At 46.8% G+C, this 22,961-nt stretch overlaps 1 protein-coding gene across 2 annotated transcripts in view; it reads right to left on the reverse strand.

The window, feature by feature from the left end:
- Window positions 1-21,560, reverse strand: part of PM20D1 (peptidase M20 domain containing 1) — a 33,338-nt gene extending 11,778 nt beyond the window's left edge. The window contains exons 1-10 of one of the 2 annotated variants that reach the window (XM_040462029.1): window positions 21,331-21,560; window positions 9,825-9,909; window positions 6,898-7,126; window positions 6,397-6,483; window positions 5,178-5,311; window positions 4,773-4,892; window positions 3,992-4,067; window positions 3,560-3,621; window positions 3,234-3,312; window positions 1,102-1,173 (exon numbers count right to left, since the gene is read on the reverse strand). In XM_040462029.1, coding sequence (XP_040317963.1) covers window positions 1,102-1,173; window positions 3,234-3,312; window positions 3,560-3,621; window positions 3,992-4,067; window positions 4,773-4,892; window positions 5,178-5,311; window positions 6,397-6,483; window positions 6,898-7,126; window positions 9,825-9,909; window positions 21,331-21,499 — 1,113 coding nt within the window. In that variant the 5' untranslated portion in view covers window positions 21,500-21,560. Of the gene's footprint in view, window positions 1-1,101; window positions 1,174-3,233; window positions 3,313-3,559; window positions 3,622-3,991; window positions 4,068-4,772; window positions 4,893-5,177; window positions 5,312-6,396; window positions 6,484-6,891; window positions 7,127-9,822; window positions 9,910-21,330 lie in introns of both variants that reach the window. The other variant, XM_040462028.1, reaches the window with a different exon arrangement.
- Between the last annotated feature and the right edge of the window lie 1,401 nt (window positions 21,561-22,961).

The following is a 22,961-nucleotide window of genomic DNA, read 5'->3' on the forward strand; positions in this document are numbered from 1 at the left end:
CCCACGTCCCTGGCAGGTGCCCTTCTCCGCCCCATCACCCGGGCCCAGTCCACTGCCTGAGAGGCTGTAACAGCTTCCCAAACACCTCTTCCTATTCTGACACTTCCTCTGCATTGCCACCAGCACCAGCTTCCTAAAAGCACAGCTGGGGACATCACGGCCCTGTTGGAAGACCTCTAACGGTTCCCCCTGTCCGCCAATCAGAGCCCCAAATCCTCAGCAAGGTACGCAAGGCCCTGACCCCCACGCTACAACTCCGTTTTCACCACCTGCCACTTTTGCCCGGTCGGTCCTCCTCTTTAGCCTTATGTTATTTTAGCCTGACTCTGAACGCCTGGCTTCTACAAGGTGCTGTTTGTCCTTTCCATTGCAGCTCAAGTTTCTCCGTCAGAAAAGCCTCTCTTGACCCTCAGAGGTAGTGACAGTTCCCTTCCTTGCACTGGTCCTTCGGCCGTTCACCCCTAATTGTTTTAATCGTCATCCGGTGTGGCGGTTCTGGAACTAGCCTGCTAGATGTGCAATCCTGGGCAAGTCACTCACCTGCTGTTGTTTGTTTGTCTTGTTTTGTTTTTGAGAGAGAGAGAGGGTGCAAGTGAGTGAGGGGCAGAGAGAGAGAGAGAGGAAGAAAGAGAAATGGGGCTCATGCTCACCCCAAGCGGGGCTGGAGCTCACCCGACGTGGAGTCAAACTCACAAACCGTGAGATCACGACCTGAGCCGAAGTCAGATGCTTCACTCACTAAGCCGCCTAGGTGCCCACTTACCTGTCTTTTTGATCTGTGTCTCAGTTTCCCTGTTAAAGAAGGATGATACAATTCCTACCTCATAGTGGGCGGTGGGCATTCAATGAGCACGTGTACCCTTAGGACAGTGCCACACGCAGTTGTCACCATTTATCAGGAGTCATCTCCCGCCCCCAGGCTCCCTGTACCAGAGGTCTCCTATTCCTAGCCAGCTACCCAGAAGCCTTCGAAAATTGTCGATGTTATTGAACAAGTCAACAAAAGCAGGTTGGCCGGCCCTGGGATTGCAGCTAAACCCAAATCCAGAGGACCACACCTCCCTGACACTGAGCCAGTTGTTGGAAACACAGGTTACATACCTCCTGGACTGTCTGTGCAGGGTCAACCCGGAAGTTGATTATGGCCTGGGCCACCGGGGGGATGACATTCACCTGGAGAGGGAACCACAAACCCTGGGCTGAGCCACCTGTGCTCCCCACCCAGGAAGGGCCAACCATCCCCAGTAGAGAAAAAGGAAGCTGACTTGATTGAAAGGTCCAGGGCTTACGTTTTGGCCAGCCCCTTGTCTTCTCTGGACCCTTGACAAGTGGTAATGTTCAGAGCTAGAGATGTGTTTCTGTGTTAGGTCAGATCTCCATGCTTCTTGGGCCTGGAGAGCTGCTCAGAGCAAGACTGTTTTCTCTGTGACCACCTGGACATGTCTCTTTTGGCCCCGTGCAGCGCCACTGGCAGTCTTGTGCCTACGCTGTCTTTCCCAGGGCGCCCAGGACATTCCCGCAGCGGTTACAGCTTACTCAGGACAGGGCACCCAGAGACTCTGCAGGCCAGTCATGGTGTGTTTGCTCCCTGAAGGGGACGATGAGGGTGGTTTCCCATGTCTAATTGCAAAATTTGACTCCGTTCTCTGCCTGACCAGGAAGAACACAGGCCTAATTGGAGAAGAGAGTTAGGCTCTGAGTGGATTTTTTCCTCAGGGGCCATGAGAGAACAGATGCCTCTGTTCTGAGGTTCTCAGAACTGAGGTTCTCAGTTCTGAAAGAACTCTGAATCTTTCTTTGCACTGGTTTGGTGCAAAACAGCACCAGACTAGGGACAGAAGAACTGGGCTGTTATAAAGCACCTGTATGATTTTGAATAATTATAACCTGTTGTGCCTCTGTTTCCCAAATGGCGATTGGAACAATAGTACTAGGAGAGCTGTGAAAAGGATCAAATAGAGTAACAAATATGAAAGGATTCTGGACAGATAAAGTGGGATTCAAATGCAAGGACACAGTACTGTTATTCCGGTGAACACTTTAAGGCAGCTGAAGACAGCTCGGGTCTGGCCGACGCACTGGACACTTCAGTCAGTCATGCCAGGAATTCACTGGGGTGCCAGGCTCAGCCTGGGCCCCAGATTACCAGAGCTCCGCAAGGCCACACTGTGTGCAAGGTGAATGGCACTCCTTAACGTTGTGCTGGTGGTACTGGTAGTAACTGGAAGGGTGTCACTTCTCTCAAGTTCTCAGAAAGGCCTAGGCCCAGGCTAACAAGTGTGGCTGTGACTTCCTTCGTCCCTCCTTCCTTCTGTCTCTCCCTCCCTCCCTTTCCTTCTTTCACAGGCTTCATACCCAGCACAGAGCCCAATGTGGACCTTGAACTCACGACCCTGAGATCAAGACCTGAGCTGAGATCAAGAGTTGGACACTCGACTGACTGAGCCACCCAGGCACTCCATGGCTTCTTCCTTTAAACAGAGATGCCCCTTAGTGGCTAATCTAAATGGAAGTAGACCAGTTTGCCAAAAAGTAGTTCCTGGAAAAAAACAATCACTCAAAACTTATTACTGTGAGAGTAAACTTTATAGAATTTATGTTTGCTAAGGTTACCCATTATTTAGTGTATTTTGGGAGATGACAATGTATACATATTATGTGTTGTATATATCACGAATGTTATCATAGACTTTATAAATGGCGGGTGAGTTTCTCTCTTTCAACACAGGGTAACACTAGGGGAAAAGACATTAGTCATTCATTAAATTTGTTAGGTGGATAAATCTTCCAAAGTATGATGAAGAATAATCAAAAGAGCCTTGATGGTATACATGTTAGAATATTTAGTCTACATGACCAACATGCTAGGTAAATATATATCACGTTGAATGAGTATAGTTCACAAAAATTAACTCCCAAACAACCCTCCTTCATACTAGTGTAATGGTTGCTTTTGAAGGGGTACGGACCCAAGGAACCTGAGAGGGGCCATGGACACCCCTCGAAATACACATATGTAAAACCTGGCAATTTCAGAGGGCTTATGGACCGCAGCTAGAACACCTGCTCTTGTGACTTACCCAACTGATACCATTGTACAATTCAGCATTGGGCCTTCCTATTATTCAAACTGTAATCCGAGAAGGAAGAAGGAGACAGGAGATAAAGCCAAAGGGTAGAGGGCTGGGTGGGCATTGAAGAAAAGGTATAGGGGAGGATCCAGGAGATGTTACCTTGACTCCTGCATTGAACATGGTGAGTGCCGTGGTGGTCCTGACCAGTGCATTGGTTATGTAATTCCTCTCTATTAACCTAAAGCAAAAGGACAAAGATCAGACAATAGGAAAACCATCTAATGTGAAGAAAGAACAGGTTGAAGAGCACCCAGTTTCCTGAATCTTGGAGATCTTTAAGACTAAGAGGGACATCCTGTATATGAACTAGATGTAGCATCTGGTGGCTAAGGGATGATTAGTCAAGCCCAGTTAAGCCAAGGAGTGGGGACTGGCTAGGTCTGGTGGGAGGGGAGGATGAGCGAGAAGGAAAGAGAAAACTTTACCTGCTTACAAGGGGCCCAAATAGCCACAGGTTGCTCAAGATTATATTGGTAGGGAAGGGAAACTGCAAGGGAAAGAACCAGGTCAGCGGGATCTCAGAGGCGTCAGCCTACCAGGGTCACTGTACCTGAGGCCTGGGTCTCTCCCTGCTTTATATCTGCCTTGAGGGCCCTCAGTGGTAGCCTCCAGGATGGGTGGGAACCAGTTCCCAAAGGGTGCCTGGTTGTGTCAGGTCTCAGGGTCTCAGAGAAGCACTAAAGCCCTGGACCAAGCCAGATCTTTAAGCCTTGGCTCAGCCTCTGGCTGAAAACAGGTGAGCATGTGCAGAGCCCTGGTCAGCAGTGGGCCCTTCTCTTACTCTAGAAGCTACTCCTCTGCCACCCTTTCTTCCCCTTCCACAGCTGACCAGGAGCGTGTGAGACTCCTTCTCCCACCTCATGTGCCAGTTCCTGCAATGTCATTTTCAGTAGTCCGCTTCCAAACATGTTTGGCATTGGTGTCTGCTCCAGTCTAGAAGAGAATGGGGTTCTCAAGACTTCCCCAACCCCAGTCAAAGGTCAGGGGTCTGAAGAGAAGGAGGGAGACAGGATTTTTCAACAGGCCTGGTGAGGATGTCTCTCATTCACCTTCCTATCACCTCCACCGACCCACCCGTTTGGAGATCTCCAAGCACAGATGGAACCACCTCTAGTCCATCGGAAGAAGCTGTCCCTGTCTACCAGGTCCAGGGAGGCACCCCCACTGTCATGTCACCTACCACACTGTAGCACAATTATCAGTCTCTGCTGCGAACTGTGAGTTCCTTCTGGAAAGGGACTGTCTGTTTTTTCCACCATTGTATGCCCATCACTGGGCACAAAGCCTTAAACACTGCTAGATAATCGGTTACATATTTCACTGACTTAATACAGATCTTCCCACTTTGCTAAGAAAACCCAGCCAGAGGTGAGACCCTGAAATGCTCACCTGCGGCCTGCAGCCCTCGTGTCCTGACCTAGCTTTTATTGGCCAGCTCTCGCTTGCAATATGGATAAACCCTCTTCTGATCTCTAGCCCCCGCCTGGGTACTGGTGGCTCTGTCCTCTCTGTGGCCCCCGTCGCGGCTTCTCAGCCCAGCTTCAGGCCAGGCAGCTTAGCCCCTTCAAACTCAAAGTGGGAGAGCGCCAAGTCTCCCAACCCGAGTCTGGCAAGGGGGCAGAGGCAGGTGTTGCTTACCGGCTGACGGCGGCTGCGAGGATACCAATGCTCGTCTCCTTTGGAGGAGCTGAAGAGTGGCCTGGAGTCATGTTTACTTGCAGCATGAGATTAATTGCACCCTTCTCTGTGACTGCAATGCTGTAGGAGAGGATCAGAGAGGGCCCTCCCGACTTCCTCCCCCCTTGAATTATCCCATGGGACCAGTGGTTTAGAGGGCTAGGAGGTTGGCTTCATGCTGCTGTAAACAATCTACAATAGAGGAGAAAGCGAAGGGGGAGCCCAGAACTGGTTGAAGATCAGGGCAAGAGGGGTAAAAGAAAGAGTTGTCTTAGTATGGCCCACAGACACCAGGCTGGGGTCATCTGAAATGGGATGAGAACACCTTCCAAGGTGGGGGCGGGGGGGATGGGGTACTTTACTCACATGGCAAAGGGCTTCTTGAGGTTGGGAATGAAACCATCCAAGATGAAGTTACCCTCGTCCACAATGAAGGCCAGCTGGACACCCCTTGCCTGTAGCAGGGCTGAAATCTTCTGAGCCCCATTGTGGCCTGAGATCTGTAGACATCGAACCCACAACCACAGTGCTCCTCAGCCAGACCTCCAACAGCTAATGAAGACCCATTCAGCATTGCTAGGCACTACAGAACCTCCCTTCCCAGTCTCCTTCTTGGGGTGGGGGAGAGGGAAGGCAAGGGCCTTACACAACCCTGCTTCACAGAATCTTGGAATGTCACAGCTGAAAGGGCCAAATTGCCTTCATTTCACAAATGAGGAGACTGGGACCCACAGAAGGAGGTGACTGGCCCAAGGTCAAAGTAACTGACATCACTGGAAATAAAACATTGATTCCTTGCTCCCTGTTGGTTCTCTTTCTAGCACACCAGTGTTTCTCAGGTGTCACTGATGGAACACCTGCCCGCCTCAGCTATTACCAGGGAGTCTGTTAGAAATTCAGATCTATGAGTATCACTAAATGAAAGGAGGCAACCTTAAAAGGCTACATACTGTATGAGTCCAACTATATGACTTTCTGGAAAAGGCAAAACTATGGAGACACTAAAAAGTTCAGTGGTTTCCATGGGTTGGGGGAGGGAGAGAGGGATGGAGAGGTGGAGCACAGAGGATTTTTAGGGCAGTGAAACTACTCTGTAAGAGACTATAAATGGGGGATACGTGTCATTATACAATTGTCCAAACCAACAGAATGTACACCAAGAGTAAACCTTAGTGTAAACTAGGCCTTTGGGTCATTACGAGTTGTCAATGTAGGTTCATCAACTGTCACAAATGCCACTCTGGTGGGAATGTTGATTATGGCGGGGGCTGTGCATGTGTGTGGGTAGGCGGTGTAAGGGAAATCTGTCAACCTTCTCATTTTTGCTGTGAACCTAAAACTGCTCTAAAAAATATAAAGTCTTGTAACAACAAATTCCAATCTATGTCACAGGGCCTGGGAATCTGCATCTTGGTCAGGGGATTTAGACAGTTTTGGCACACAGATACCTAGAGAAGGTGGCAAACCACCACACCATATTCTGGAGGCCCTGCAGCTGGGAAGCAAGCTGCACTAGAGTTAAACACCCTTCCCCCCACTCCAAATAGGGGTCCTAGAGATAGTTTATGGGGTAAGGAGGCTCTACCTCCTCATCATGGCCCAGAGCAATGAAGAAAGATCTTCGGGGGATGTAGTTTCTGAGCAGCAGGAGCTCCAGGGCCTGCAGGATTGCCTGGGGGATAGAAGCACAATGGAAGAAGGAGTATCAGGGCATTGGGGACAGTCAGCTGACTGCATCAGGACCGGTGCGATCAGACAGACTGTCTTGAAAGAGAACAAGCTCAAGTGGTCCTGGGGGATGCGATGTGAGGAAGCGTGGCTCTGCGTAAAACATTTACCACCTGGAGAAAAGGATAAATGTGTCGCTGTCAGAGCTACAAGGATCCCTGGAGATCACCTACTCTAGCCCTTATTTCCCAGTTGAGAAATCAAGACCGAGAGAAGTGATGGCTAGAACCCAAGTCTCCTGGAGCTAAGGTTTTTTCTACCATAACCTTCTGCCTCCCGGGGGTCAGGCGAGAGCTTCACCATCCTGGGCAAATCCTTAGGGCCCCAAGGCGAAGGGAACAAAGTGCTTCACCATTACAGAGTTCTTGTTGTCCAGTGTGCCTCGGCCATGGATAAAGCCATCACGCTCCAACCCAGAGAAGGGGGGCACCTCCCATCCTTCGTCAGGGGCAGGCACCACATCACTGTGAGCCAGAAGCATGTAGGGCTGCAGGCTGGGATCTGAGCCTTGGACGGTGAACAGGTGACTGTACTCTCCTATGACTTCATGCTGGACAAAGCTGGTTTTGAAAACTGTAGGAAAGACTAGAGGGAAAGGGATGAAAAACAGCGAGAGAGAAAGCCAGATATAACAATTGCCTTTGGTTTTTCTACCATTTGATACAAAATGCGCACCCCTGCCCCTTTAAAAAACATTCTTTTTAAAAATGTTTACTTATTTTTGAGAGGCACAGTGACAGAGTGAGAGCAGGGGAGGAGCAGAGAGAGAGGGAGACACAGAATCCAAAGTAGGCTACAGGCTCTGAGTTGTCAGCACAGAGCCCGACATGGGGCTTGAACCCATGAACTGTGAGATCGTGACCTGAGCCGAACTCGGACGTTTAACCAACTGAGCCACCCAAGTGCCCCTCCCTTTTTAACAAAACATAAGCGTCCTTTAGGAAGCCTTCTGGAACAAAGTCAGTCTGATTTCTGATTTGCCGAGACAATCTCTAAAATTCCTCTTCCTCATCTTTTAATGTGCCACTACTATGTAATAATGTGCACATCAAGATTCCATCATTATGACAGCTAAAAGATCAAGATCTGACTTGGTCTGATCTCTAACATGTTATGTCAAGTATATGCTACAGGGTTATACAGATGCTAGGGGTGTGTAATTTTCTTTTCTTTTCTTTCTTTCTTTCTTTCTTTCTTTCTTTCTTTCTTTCTTTTTAATGTTTATTTATTTTTGAGAGAGAGAGACAGAGAGCAAGCAAGGAAAGGACAGAGAGAGAGGGAGACACAGAATCCGAAGCAGGTGCCAGGCTCTGAGCTGTTAGCACAGAGCCCGACGTGGGGCTTGAACTCATGAAGTATGGAGACCGTGACCTGATCCAAAGTCGGACGGACGCCTAACCGACTAAGCCACCCAGGCGCCCCAGTTAAATTTTAAATATAGTAGTCTCCGATATCCAAATTACTTGGGACCAAACACGACCCTTATATCAAAAAAAAAAAAAGAAGAAAGACCTTTTTTTAAAAATAATATTCTTACTGTACATGGCAAATATGGAGAGATTGTTCTGCCTGGCGTAAAGCCATGCTTCTGCCTGAGGGTGTGGATGTTCTCAAGGTCAATTACTCAGGTCACAGGCAGTGGTAGAGAAGGGACTACTGGGTGCAGCCAAGTACCTAGGCCAGCCTCTTCCACCCCCAACAACTTTGGAGAAGCTGGTCTTTTATTTGATTTAGGAAGAGGGTCTCGCTACTCTCCATGAGCTTTTCACACAGGGGGTGGGGAGTTCCAAGTCTCCTTCTTCTTCTTGACCCATCCTTTCTTCAGCTCACAAAGTTGCTGACTGACTCAAAGTTCAGAAACGGGGCAGTAAAGAATCCAAGAAAGGGCCTGGGTGGGTGGGGTGTGTACATAGGTGTATTTGGAGGTAGGGGTGGGAGGCACATGGGGTATAGTTCTGGAAACTTGCACAGAAGAAGGAATTCCTGGTCCTACTTATTCTTATGCTGTGCCTTTTATTTCTTTTCCTAGCCCTGCCGTTTGATTGCATCATATTTATTGACTGATGCATATTTAGGGCAAAGATAGGGAGAGTTCAAACTCCAACCCAACTAGCTACATGTCTTAGTTTTTCAAAGGCCAAATAAATTTTTTTCTTTTTTTTAATGTTTACTTATTTCTTTATTTATTTTTTAATGTTTATTTATTTTTGAGAGAGAGAGAGAGAGACAGAGTGTGAGTGGGAGAGGGATAGATAGAGAGGGAGACACAGAATCCAAAGCAGGCTCCAGGTTCTGAGCTGTCAGCACAGAGCCAGACGTGGGGCTCAAACCCACAAACTGTGAGATCACGACCTGAGCCAAAATCGGACGCTTAACTGACTAAGCCACTCAGGCGCCCCTAATGTTTATTTATTTTTGAGAGAGAGAGAGAGAGAAGGGAGAAGTAGAGGGAGAGGGAGACATAGAATCTGAAGCAGGCTCTAGGCTCTGAGCTGTTAGTACAGAGACCGATGTGGGGCTTGAACTCATGAACCACAAGATCGTGACCTGAGCCAAAGTCAGATGCTTAACCGACTGAGCCATCCAGATGCTCCAATAAAGTTAAAACAATTTTTTTTAATGTTTATTCATTTTTGAGAGACACAGAGTGATAGAGTGTGAGTGGGAGAGGGGCAGAGAGAGGGGGAAACACAGAATCTGAAACAGGCTCCAGGCTCTGAGCTGTCAGCACAGAGCCCCACACGGGGCTCAAACTCATGAACCGTGAGATCATGACCTGAGCTGAAGTTGGACTCTCAACCGACTGAGCCACCCAGGTGCCCTAATAAGGTTTTTAAAAAATATTTATTTATTTTGAGAAATAGAGAGAGCACTAGCAAGCGAGGGGCAGAGGCAAAAGGAGAGAAAGAAAGAATCCCAAGCAGGCCCCACGCTGCCAGCACAGAGCCCGACACGGGCTTGAACTCATGAACTGTGAGATCATGACCTGAGCCTAAATCAAGAGTCAGACATTTAACCGACTGAGCCACCCAGGGACCCCTTCAAAGGCCAAATAAATCTACGGTCTGTACTCTGCCACTGTTCTGACTCCTGGAGACCTTCTATTCCTCCCCATGGTGTATAAACTCAAAATAGGCCCACAGAATTTGGCTGTCCTCTGGTCAGTAACAAAAGAAGCTCTTTATCACCTTGTAAAAGAATCATGTCTCCAGGGCTACTGCCCCCTCCCCGCGGGGGGCGGGGGGGGGGGGGGGGCGGGGGGGGGCGACGGGTTGTGGCTGAGCTGAACGAATGTATTCTCCAAACTCGGCCAGGGCTGTTGTGTTTAACTCCTTGGGGCCAAAAGACACTGTTGGAATGTGAATGGCACCTGTCAGGGTCAGGGAGTCAAGAGATGGAAGGTTACAGATGATAACAACCATTCGTTTTCCCATATCCCTCTGTGCATAGAAAGTTCTTTTGCATTCACAAACTTATTATGGAGGGGAGAACAATCCTATAAGGGGGGCACTGCTATTTTCCCTAATTCTACAGTGAGAAAATAAGCTTAGAGGCATTAGGTGAGCTGCTCAGGACTGTCCTGAGACAAGCAGCAGAACTGGGATTTCAACCCAGGTGGTTTGTGTTTGGTTAGGCTAATACAATTCTTTTTAAATATTTTTTTAACGTTTATTTATTTTTTGAGACAGAGAGAGACAGAGCATGAACGGGGGAGGGTCAGAGAGAGGGAGGCACAGAATCCGAAACAGGCTCCAGGCTCCGAGCTGTCGGCACGGAGCCCGACGCGGGGCTCGAACTCACGGACCGCGAGATCATGACCTGAGCCGAAGTCGGCCGCTTAACCGACGGAGCCACCCAGGCGCCCCAAATTCTTAAAAGAAAATAAAGTTCGAGATAGGGGTAGGGGAGATGGACTGGAGTAGATTTTGGATCCTAACCTTAAGTAGGAAGCTGCTATAAATTGCTTCTAAGTCTCACTCTGCCTCTGAAACCATCATCCCTTTGATGAACCAGAGGAGCCCGCTATCCTGGGTTCCTACATGAATGAGGAAGCTTGTTCCTCATGGACTGGCTCATCCGGAGTCTAACTGATCGCTCAGCCAAGGCCAGCTTTTTTGGGCACATGATGCCTGGGAAGTGGTAGATTTAGAAGTTCCCAAACAAACTCCTTAGTCCTGAATAGTCTCATCCATGTTACCCAAATATTTACCTAATTGTCATTAGGCTTATCCTTTTGAGCCATGAAGGCTTTACACTGTAGAGTTCCATTATTATACGTAAACACCAATGGGAGGGGAAACACAATAAATTATGAGAATGTTTTATTAGATATCCCAACACACGGTGGGAAGAGCAAAAGCACCTAGGCAGTGTATTTGTCAAGGGAAGGCCTATGAAAGACAAACTCATCTCTTGTGAGAAGTGAAATGATTCGTTTTCAGAAGTACCAAATAAAAGCTGTGGTGTCCAGTTAACAATAGGTCTACAACCTATTGGAAACTTGAATGACCCGTGTGACCCGCGGCCCCCCCAACAATGGAGTCCCAAACCCTTAGACACTTCACTTCCTGGTTCTGCTTCCCTTCTCCATTTCACGGGCTTTGCAATGAGCATGTGCCAAAAGAACTGAAGTCTCTGCGTCACCTCGAGGAATGTACATTTGTTCCAATCAGACTCCTTTTCGCCTTACGTGGGCATAGGCGACTTCCGGGTAAGACTGTAACTTCTGTAGTACTCAGCCAATGAGGAATCAGGGGAGGGAGTTGCACGCTAGGAGATAAATTGCCTGCTGTAACTGCCCCAAGTGTGCGGGCCCATCAGACACCCACTCTTACACGAACATTGATTAAAGTCTCACTTCATTCTGCTCCGAGTCCCTCTCTGTGTCCCTCCTTTGACTGAGTGAGTAGGCCCATTTCTCATATTTGGGGGCTGTCTGGGATTCACCTGGACCCATGGGGTCCAGGTCCTCCTGTGACAGGGGAGACGTGCCCCAACCCGGTTTGGGTAGCCTTTCTGTGGGAGGGCCCTGACCTCTGGCAGGATCCATGGAGCCCGAAAATCTTTACCTTTGGAGGCAGAAGAAGTGGTGCTGGGAAAAGGGTAAAAGACATTGTGGTGACCTGGTGACTCCGTGCATGCACCAAGGTAGGAAAATTGGAATATAAGTGATGAGGGAGCGTGGGGCCAGCTGAGGGCAAAGTACAGGCTAACAGTACGACCCGCCCCCCACCGTCCCGTGGAGTATGTGTGATATTCCTTGGACACTCCTGGTGGCCCAAGAACAGGGGAAAGGAAAGGAAGCAAATGATTAATAGAGATCACAGTTATGCAAGATAGGAGTCTCCTTCAGTTTACAGATAACTTAGTAAACTGCAAGAAAAAGGCTATCTGATCCATAGCCTAATCTCCAGAAACGTATAGACTCCGATTCCTGGAGCCCTAATTTCACCCTCATCAAGCTGTAAGGGGGTATAAGTGCTTGCCATGGTGATGTGGGAAACAAAGGCAAGTGAAAAATTAAATTCCCTTACTGCCTACAGTCCATTGACAAGTCCTTGAAATAGGCAGTGACGTCCTTCTAGGAGCTCAGCTGCCTTGATGATGACACTTTGTTAGAAGCAAAAGACAATCTTGGCCCAACATTATCCTGACCTCCCAGGGTCCTGTAAGTCTAATACATAAAAATTCCTTTGGAAACTTCCTTTATCTCAACTCCCCCCAAGATATATGCTGGGAATCATACTCCAAGCTTATGGCCCCCTGATAGACACCTGAAGGGTCTCATGACTGAGGTTTTACTAAATGGTAATAAATGGTGATTTTTCTAACAGTAGCTAGCCCCTCAAGGTCATGGAAACCTTGCTTCCAAAATTCCTTAGAGACTTATTACACTGTCCCTAACCCCTTCCCAACCTGAGAGTATACAATCAGTTACCTGTCACAACCCAGTGCAGCTCTTCCTGCCCATGGGTCCTATCCCTGTGCTTTAATAAAATTACTTTTGTGCACCAAAGACGTCTTCAAGAATTCTTCCTTGGTCATTGGCTCCAGGCCACCCCACTATCACCCCAAAACCCCATCAGTAAGTACTGCTTTGGGGGTTGGGAAATCCTCAGAGACTGAGTGTGTGTGACTGAGACATATCCCAGATACGAAGGGAATGAGGAGTCTCTATCCATGGTTCCATTCTCCCGCAATGGAAACGGCTGGCGACAGATGCAGTCGGTTCTGGAAAGTGCAAGAAACCTCCATTAAGGGGGATTGAGCACCCCAGGGAAACTCAGAGGCAGGAACTAGCCTGGTGGAGGATGAGGAACAAAAACTCCAGGCTTAGGGGTAAGGGAAGAGACACCCAGAAAGAGGCGGGTCTCTTCGGATTCCCCCAGATAGTCTGCTGGGGTGAACGTTATGGTACTGGGAGGACACTCCTCGTATAAGGAATAAGGACAAACATAAAATGATCAAATTCTGCTGTTTCGTTTGGACTAAAGACCCAATTAAAGGGCCATCTGTTTTTTGGCTTAGAGGAAGACTGATCTATAGGGCCCTTTATGTGAATGACAAGTTCTAGTACACTGGAGGAAAGGGATTATAGTCTCTGAAACTGAGGAAACAAGGGATCTTCTTCAGTCACCAAGGACTCTCCCTTGGGATGCCTTTTAACCCACTGGAATCAGTTCAGATTGCAAGATCTAAAAAACAAAACAAAAAACAAAAAACTGATCTTTTGTAATACTGGGGTCAGTCAACACTCCTTAGGAGATGAAGTAAATTAACGGGACACTAATTTTAATACAGACCTCTTCTGTAAGAAACAGGGCAAATGGACTGAGGTACCCCGTGTCCAGGCTTTCTGGCCCTACATGAGGATCCAGAACTGAGGGCCTTTTGCAGAACGTGTTTGCCCAAATGTGTTTGGCTAGTAAACTCCCTCTTGATATATTGGATGATTGTCTAAACAGGCCTCCAAAAAAACCGAGGTTGCTGGAGGAGCTGTATGTGGGGGTGTCTCTCTCATTCATTTCCTGGGTTAATGACTATGATAATTAGAGCCAGTTGTCTGTGGTTAGTCTACACTAGGAGGGAGTCTTTAAGCGGTACTTTCAAGCAGCTGCCGAAATTCCTTCCTTTTGTTTTAGGGAAATTCCCTGTCTTCTCCGGTCTTTCCACTTCAGTTGGAAAAACAAATAAACAAAAACCAACCAAACAAAAAAACCCAGGACGTCTGCTCCTCCCTCTGAGCTGACAAGGTTTAGAACTGGGAATCTTCTTTCTCTGCCTTCTGCTAGCACCTCACCTCTTCTGCCTTCCCCTCCCTCTCCTCCTGTTCTTGCACCACCTGAGGGTGCAGCCTGCATAACTGATTCCGAACCCTCCTTGGTGCCTCCCACACCATTGGCTCCTCCCACCCTCCATGTCAAGGAGCAAAGAGCACCCACTTGGGTGGCCCACTTCAGATTTCCCCCACTGGTGTCCCAGGTAAAAACTGATAATGGGGAACAAGTGATTGACTTTTAAGCGGATGCAGGTGGACCATAGTCAATGTTTAAAAACTAATTTGCAAGTTTGTTGTTTAACTAAGATAGACATATGTTTAGAGTTATCAGCATTAAATATGAAACTTATTCTCCTGGCCAGGGTGTTCAGCCAGCTGAACAAAAGCTTCCCAATATAGACCCTGATTAGGACAGTAATGATCCTTGGGACAGGGTTAGGATGTAGGATTTAGGAGAGCTAATAATCAAAGGAATCAGGGAATCAGCTCCAAGATGGCAGAATGTTGGTAAGGCTTTTGGGATACAGTAAGAGGAGGAAACCCCAACTGATTTCTTACAGAGGCTTAGGGATCCAATGAGGAAATATTCAGGCCTAGATCCGGAGGACCCCATGGGGCAAGGTCTCCTGAAGGTTAATTTTGTCACTAGAAGTTGGCCTGATATTTCCAGAAAGTTATAGAAGATGGATGGATGGATGGAATGAGAGGTGGACAGAATTGCTCAGGGAGGTACAAAAGATTCGTAAAGAGGGGTGAGGAGAGACAAAACCAGAAAGTAAAGATTATGGTGACTACTGTGGAGAAGATGATTGAAAGGAAAGGGAGAAATAGAGGACCCCCTCGGGGTGGAAAATGATTAAGAAAACAAAGGCAAGAGAAATGTAGCTGAAATAAATCTCCCTGCAGCTCCCTGACACCTGAAATATTCAGAGCGTGACCTTCCTCAAGGAACTCATGGCAGCCTTGATGTTTTTGTTTTATTAACCAGGTTTACTTAAGGTTAATGAGTTCCTGTTGTCTCTGTTGCAGTTTGTTAGCAACAAGATGACTTAAAATGATGGCTTATTCTATCTCAAGTTTTCATGGGTAATTGTTAAGATAGCTTTCAAAGTCTTTGATAGCCTGAAACTTTTGCTTGCACAATACAAGGGATCAAATCCATTGGATACCTAATCAGATAAAATGCTAAAACACTGATTGCTAAACATAGGTTTGTGCTTTTTAAGTTCTTATTGTAGAGAAACTGAGGCTATTTGGGTCTGTTGGTAAACATGCTTTGTGCTTGATAGATTCATAAATTTGCCATAAATCACAGTTCACAAATGGCAACTACTTATTTTTCACTGGAGACTAAGGTTTCTAAAAGTTAAAATTCTGCTAGATGCAGTTAAGACTGATGGAAATAAGGAAAGCAACTTTGTACGTAAAAGTAGCTATGTAAAAAAAATTACCAAAAAAAATGGAAATACATTTTTGTTGGAGGTAAAAGAAAATAATTTTGTCCTAAGTGAGAATGGTCGTTTGGAGAGGAATGGCTTGGGACAAAATCTAAATGCAAAGTTGTAGAAGGTTTGTGAAAGGAAATCTTTGGAAAGGAATCTTAATGTGTGGTCGGATGGACAAAGGTTAAAATGCTTTTAGGAAAAAAAAGGGTAAAGTTTTTTCTTTTTTTTTCTCCTTTGTCTGCACAAAAAGATGGAAAGGACTATGATTTGAACCAAAAGGGCAGGGCAGCTCTCTCTTTTGACTTGTTTTGCTCAAGCCTTTGTTGAAATTGCCCCTCTTTTGATCCAAAGGCTGGCCAGATGGAAGCAGTGTCCTCACTGGCGGCCTCCAAATGCTCCGCATGTGTGTTGTTTCTGCAGGGCGGAGGAATGGGTGCCTGTGTCATGTGAGGGGTGACACATGAAGGGCTTTTACCGGGATACATGGGAGTCATTTGGCTACACTTAGCCCAGTGTGTGCCGACTTGTACCCATCTAGTGACTTTAAATGGACACCCACATGGCTGGAACATATTTGTGTGGGCGTTGCTGGAAAAAAAAAAAAAGGCAAGGGAATAGACCTTGGCTTTGGGCCTTTGAGCCCCCCTCAATGCCCGATTTTATCCTTAGGAAAAGGTTTTTGCCAGCCTTTTAAAATATATTGTAAAGAGGAACAGCTTTATTATGATTGATATGTAAATTTCTGTAGGGCCAAAATAAAATTAATGCATCCCTCGACAACCAAGGGAATCTTGCTTGGTCATAGTCAATACCCCCAAAGTCCCACAGGGAGGAAACTGGAGGGGTAGGAGAAACCGGGGAAGACGGGTCAACTCTCGGTGGTAGGGTCAAGGCTGGGTAAGAGCACGTACTCCCAGCACCTCGCAAGACTGACAGGACTTTCGACTTCCAGTTGGATAGCCAGCCAAAACATGGGGCCTACGGATGAGGCTTCTGCTGGCCAGCAGTCAGAGTCAAGATGAGGTTTCTCCCAGCTAGCTATAGGAAATTGAGATAAGGGATGCCTTTTCCTTCTTTTTCCTATAGATGGGCAAATCCCTAACCAAGGCCAATGTTCCTTTGGGATGTATTCGGAAAAACTGGGATGATTTTGATCCCCAAACCCTAAAGAAAAAGTGATTCATTTTCTTTTGCACCAAGGCTTGGCCCCAATACAAACTGGAGGAGGAAATCTGCCGGCCATAGGGAAATATCAATTGTCATGCTATGCTACAGTTTGACCTGTTTTGCAAACGTGAGGGAGAACGGGGGGAAATCTCCTATGTTCAGTGTTCTGGGGACCTTAAGAGAAAATCGAGATATGTGTAAGGTCGATCCTGGCCTTATGGGCAACTCTTTCCGAGGGTTCACAATGATGAAGCGAGGGAACTAATGTCCCCTTGCCCGTACCCAAAGCAGACCTAGAAAAGGAGGAAGGGAAGTCTTCTACCCCAACCTTCTTCTCCTCGGGACCTCGATCCAGACTTAAAAACGTGCACTTCTGCTCCCTACTGCCCACCTTAGCCAGGCCCTCCCCGTAAGGTAGCAGGTGTGTTGCCACCACAAGAAGCTAGAGTGCTGGAAGGAGAAACACGGGAAGGCACCACCAAGATAAGATTTACAAGAAACCTTTTCATTGCATGACTTAAGACAGGTAAAAGAATAGGTAAATTTTCTGATGATCCAGATAAGTATGTAGAGGCTTTTCAGAATATTAGGTATGTTTTTGAGTTGACTCGGAAAGATACAATGCTTTTATTGATTTAGACTCTTCACGAGACAGAAAAGCGTGATGTTTTGGCAGCAGCCGAGAGATATGGGGATGAGCAACTCCTTAATTCTCACGGGACTGGAGGTCCTATAGGGACTCCCAGTTCCCTACTGGGGTTCAGGCAGTTCTGCCCCAAGACCCTAACTGGGACTATGATAGTCCCATTGGAGAAGGGTATTGCTGCCACTTCCAAGCTTTGTGGGTAAGGAAATCTAAGGTTAAACCCTTAAATTATGCTAAGTTAGCCACCATTTTACAGACACAGGATGACAGCCTGGTGGCCTTCCTGGAAAGGTTAAAGTTAAATATACGGCTATCTCCCTGATACCCCCCGAAGCTGAGACGATTCTAAAGGACAAATTTGTCACTCAATCGGCCCCAGGTATTTGAAGGAAGCTGCAAAAATTGGCTGTTGGCCCAGAAGGGACCCTGGAGAAGCTCTTACGAGCTACCAATTGGGCATATTACAACTGAGATAGAGAGGAGAATAAGGAACAAGAAAGGAGGCTTAAAAAAAATCTAAGGCCATAGTCGTGGCCTTATGCACTAGGCCAGATTAGACATCCCTAGGTTCTGGCACCAAGTGCCATTTATGTGGCCGATCACGGCACCGGAAACAAGAATGTCAGAGGGGACAACAGAAGTCGAAACCCCATAAGCCATGCCCCTTGTGTGGAGACATTCACTGGAAAATCTGAATGCCCTTGGGGACCTCAGTCTGCAAGGGCTCAGATAACCAGTGTCCCTGAAAGAGACTGATGGGCCTGGGGTTCTTCACGGTGGCTCCTTTTGAACCAACTGTTGGAAATCCAGAGCCTTGGGTAACTGTGGAAGCAGAAGGAAAACCGGTTGATTTCCTTCTTGACACTGGAATCACCTTTTGTGTCGCTCCTTTCCACTCCCGGCCACAGCCGTCCAAACACGGCATATTACAGTGTCTCCAGAAAACTTCTGTCGAAACGTTTCTCTCAGCCACCGGGGTGCATATGGGGAGACTTTTTTTTTCACATTTTTTTTTGATAATGCCAGAGAGCCCCACTCCCTTGCTAGAAAGAGACAATTATGACTGAATTAGGGACTATAGTGTCACTAGCTCCAGGACAGATAAACAGTTGTCTAAACGTACAGTAATCTGGATATAGAAGATCAATTTTTCCTTGAGATAAAATTGAATACGCCTCATGGAGTTGTTCCTTGGAAATTGGATGGCCAAAGGAAGATTTGAGGGTTGAGAACCAAAAACTAGTTCAAATGCTTAACTATTCTAAGTAACAATATCACAAGATCCAAATAAATATGGAAGAGGGAAGAAAAGCTATACTTAAATTAAAAAAATAAAAAGACCAGACAGGTCAGGGACTTTGTGGATGGCTACAATGCATCTTCCCATAGTGTGACCTCCTCCCTAGGAGACATTGCATTTGGAATATTAATGCTTGTTAGTCTAATAATCTTTTTGTATGTCATTTGTAGAAGCTGTTGCATGTATCAGAAAAATAAGAAAATTTTGCTAGCCCAGACATTCCAAATACTTTTCCATTATTTTGGACCTCTGGATGGACTTCTGAACCTGCCCTCACTGCCATACCCCTGTCATCCCCCCCTTTCAGCAGGAAGCAGTTAAGATCGGTTGTCGTCCCAATCCCTAATGGCAGTTAGGAGTCACGTTTTCGAAGGGCGGGGGGGGGGGGGGGAGGAATATGATAGAAAAGATAGGATTCAGTAGGCAGAGAGGGAAAAGATTAGGACTTGAGGTCCCTGGGTGGAAAACAAACAAACAAACAAACAAACACATTTTGGAACAATCCTGGGAGCAATCTTAAGATTCCTCTTAAGAAACAAACATCTGTGGGAATGCAAGCTGGTGCAGTCACTCTGGAAAACAGTATGGAGTTTCCTCAAAAAAACTAAAAATAGAACTACCTCACGACCCAGTAATTGCAGTACTAGGTATTTATCCAAGGGATACAGGTGTCCTGTTTCGAAGGGACCCATGCACCCCCATGTTTATGGCAGCACTATCGACAATAGCTAAAGTATGGAAAGAGCCCAAATGCCCATTGATAGATGAATGGATAAAGAAGATGTGGTATATATATGCAGTGGAGTATTACTCGGCAATCAGAAAGAATGAAATCTTGCCATTTGCAACTACGTGGATGGACCTGGAGGGTTAGTGAAATTAGTCAGTCAGAGAAAGACAAAAATCATATGACTTCACTCATATGAGGGCTTTAAGGGACAAAACAGATGAACATAAGGAAAGGGAAACAAAAATCATATAAAAACAGGGAGGGGGACAAAACAGGAGAGACTCGCAAATATGGAGAACAAACAGAGGGTTACAGAAGGGGTTGTGGGAGGGGAGATGGTCTAAATGGGTAAGGGGCACTAAGGAATCTACTCCTGAAATCATTGTTTCACTATATGCTAACTAATTTGGGTGCAAATTTAAAAAAAGAAAAGAAAAAAAAAAAAAAAGAAACAAACATGTGTGCCTTGTGCCCAAAATAACCTATAAATGAAAATGGAATCCACTTAGAAGAGGGATTGTGAGAAGTGAGATGATTCATTTTCAGAAATATGAAATAAAAACTGTGCTGTGAATTAACAATAGGTTTACAACCTATTAGAAATAGGTATGAACCGCCCCCCCCTCACTGAGTCCCAAACCCTTAGACACTTCACTTCCTGGTTCTTCTTCCCCACCCCCCCTCCATTTCACGGCTTGGCAATGAGCATGCACCAAAGAACTGAAGTCTGTGTCACCTCGAGGAATGTACATTTGTTCCAATCAGACTTTTTGTCTTATGTGGGCATAGGTGACTTCCGGGTAAGGCTATAACCTCTGTAGTACTCAGCCAATGAGGAATCAGTGGAGAGAGTTGCGCAGTAGGAGATAAAATTGCCTGCATAACTGCCCCGGTGTGTCTGTCCATCAGACACCCGCTCTTGCAAGAATATTGACTAAAGCCTCACCTCACTCCCCTCTAAGCCTCCGTGTCCCTCCTTTGGGTCAGTGGGCTTATTTCTCACACCTCTGGAATCAGTTTTTCTAAGGATCAACTCTACATCACAGCCCAACACATAGATGGAGAAGTCAAGTTTCAAAAAGATGAACCTGTATGAGGCAAACTCAAAATCTGAACTCAAGTGCTCAGAGTTGGAGCAGGAGGCATGTGGCTATATAGTTGTGTGTGTGTGCGTGTGTGCGTGTGTGTGTGTATGCCATATAAGTATACGTAGGCCATATAGCCATGTGGCTATAAGGTCTCTACTTTGGGTTCTTTAAATAAGAAAGCTTTTTGCTTTCTTCTGGGTAAAGAGACTCTGGTGAGCAGCTGTCCACTGGCTTTCAGAGAACTAACTATTCGTGCTGTGCTTTGGGAAAGCTCTACTCTGACTCCTGGCCAATCGCTCAAGCACATGCACAATATATATTCAACCACAGGGGTTAGCTTTTGGTCCCTGAATCTGCCTGCACATGTTTATGTAGGCAGTTTCTTTTGATACACTACTTATTGAAAGGGAAAAGACTGGAGCTAAGCCCAGTGGTGAGGAAGGATGTCATTATCCCATAGGATCTAGCACTCAACAGAAACTTTCCTTTTTTTTCTCCCAGAAAATGCAGACTGAGAAAGCAAATGAGTTTTTAACCTTGGTTTGAGGTCTAGGGGAAAGACGTCTTTTAATCAGGAGAGGAAGTTTGGAACACCCTACACCCCTTTTTGGAGTCATCTGGAGCTGGGAGGATCCTACAAGCCATAGGTGTTATCATCCAGTGCTCACTCCTTGCTGTGGGGTCCCTGGGGAAGTTCATTTAATTGACCTAAGCTTCAATTTCCCTCCTCTGTAGATAAGACTAAGATACTTTAGTCTTATCTTAAGATATTGCAGAGATTTAACAGAAGTGAAAACTTTCGAAGGTTAAAAGTACAATAAAATCTATTGCAATACTGAGACAGAGAGTATTGGCCAGGGTGAAGGCCAAGGCCACAGGGACGAGGGTGGAGCTAAGAAAGGTTCCAGGCTAGGCAGGGAACACCAGAGTCGGCAGAAGCCAGGTCTGGGGCAAGAGTGTCATCGGCAAGTCTGGGGACGAGGTGCTGGGACGCGGGCTAGGGTTGGCTTGGGGCGTGTGGCGGAACTCCAGTTCCAATGGCGGACCCAGTGCCGTAGAAGTGGGGAGGCACAGGTTGGCCCAAGGAGAGAGGGACCTGTATCTGAGCATAGGTGGGCGAAGAGGCCCAGGCTCACCTTTCAGCGCTTCCTTCATCGCAACGCGCTCGCCTTGGCTGAACTGAGAAGGGATTTGCGACGCCCTCTGATGCTTCTGGCCCCCCAGGCCCTTCGATCTGGACATTGTGGAGATACCCAGCAGCAGCACAGCCGCCAGGGCCAGCACGCAAACACACTGCGGAGCCATGCCTCTCTCCAGTCTGCAGCTGGAGTTTGGACCTGAACTACTAGCCCGCGTAGGTCGTCCAGTCACCGCTCCAATTACCACAGCTGCTTTAGCCCCACCCTATTCCCAGACCTGACCAATCGCCGCTTGCCTGGGGCTACGGAACACCAATTCACGGGAAGGCTCCGCCCAGAGCCGCAGGGTCTTTTGGGAGTTGTGGTTTCTTCGCCTGGGACAGGCAAAAGTAGGGTAGAGGTGAGGGCTCCGGGTAAACGTCAGGGCTTATCTGCGCTTGATCTGCTTTGAGATACTCAGAAATCCCTGGTCACTCTATGAGAAGTCAAACTGAAGGGCGAAAAGGTAAAATAAAATGAACAAAGCGTACCAGATCTTAATCTGCTTCTCACTTCTGAAATTCAGGACTTGATTACCATCCCCCCAGATTCTGTGTTGGAGCTCTGCGGGGCCCCTGGCTTTCTTTACTTATTGGAACCAGAAGAAACCATTCCTTTCAGATCCCTTGATACAATTTGATCTGCCACCAGTCACATATTTTAGAATTTTCTGGGAAAAAAATCAATAGTAGGGCTGCATAGTTACTCATGACCAAAGCTACAAATTCACACTCCTGGTGTTTGCCAAAGCTCAGAGAGGGAGTACTTTGCCCCTTTCAGTAATCCTATTTAAACAAAACAAAACAAAACATGGCCCTCCCCAGAAAAACTACAATCATGTATTTACTTTTCAGTAACAATCTAAAAACAGTATTATGGGAGTGCCTGGGTGGCTCAGTGGTTAAGTGCTGGACTCTTGATTTGGCTCAGGTCATGATCTCACAATTTAGTGAGTTCCAGCCCTATGTCCGGCTCTGAGCTCACACCTGAGGACCTTCTTGGGATTCTCCCTCCCTCCCTCTCTCTCTGCCCCTCCCGGCTCAGCTGGCGATCTGTCTCTCTCAAAATAAATAAATAAACTTAAAAAAAAACAAACCAGTATTATGAAACATGTCACACATACAGAAAGGTGTAAAGAGTAATATAATGTAGGGCGCCTGGGTGGCTCAGTCAGTTGAGAGCCCCACTTCGGCTCAGGTCATGATCTCATTGTTCGTGGGTTCGAGCCCTGCATGGGACTCTGTGCTGACAGCTCAGAGCCTGGAGTCTGCTTCTGATTCTGTGTCTCCCTCTCTCTCTGCCCCTCCCCTGCTCCTGCTCTGTATCTCATTCTCTAAAAAATAAATAAGCATTTAAAAAAATTTAAAAAAAAGAGTAATATAATGAACATTTCTGTATTCACCACCCAGCCTAAGATAGAACATTAAAAGTAGAGTTGAAATGAGTTATTTTATTCATTTAGTTTTTGAGAGCGAGACAGTGTGTGTGAGAGAGGGACAGATGGAAAAAGAGAGAGAATCCCAAGCAGGCTCCGTGCTCAGCAAGGAGTCCAACATGGGACTTGATCCTACAAACTGGGAGATGATGAC

This window comes from Herpailurus yagouaroundi, unplaced genomic scaffold (genome assembly GCF_014898765.1).
Source record: "Herpailurus yagouaroundi ecotype Mexico unplaced genomic scaffold, PumYag 308, whole genome shotgun sequence".
Classification (NCBI taxonomy): Eukaryota; Metazoa; Chordata; class Mammalia; order Carnivora; family Felidae; genus Herpailurus; species Herpailurus yagouaroundi.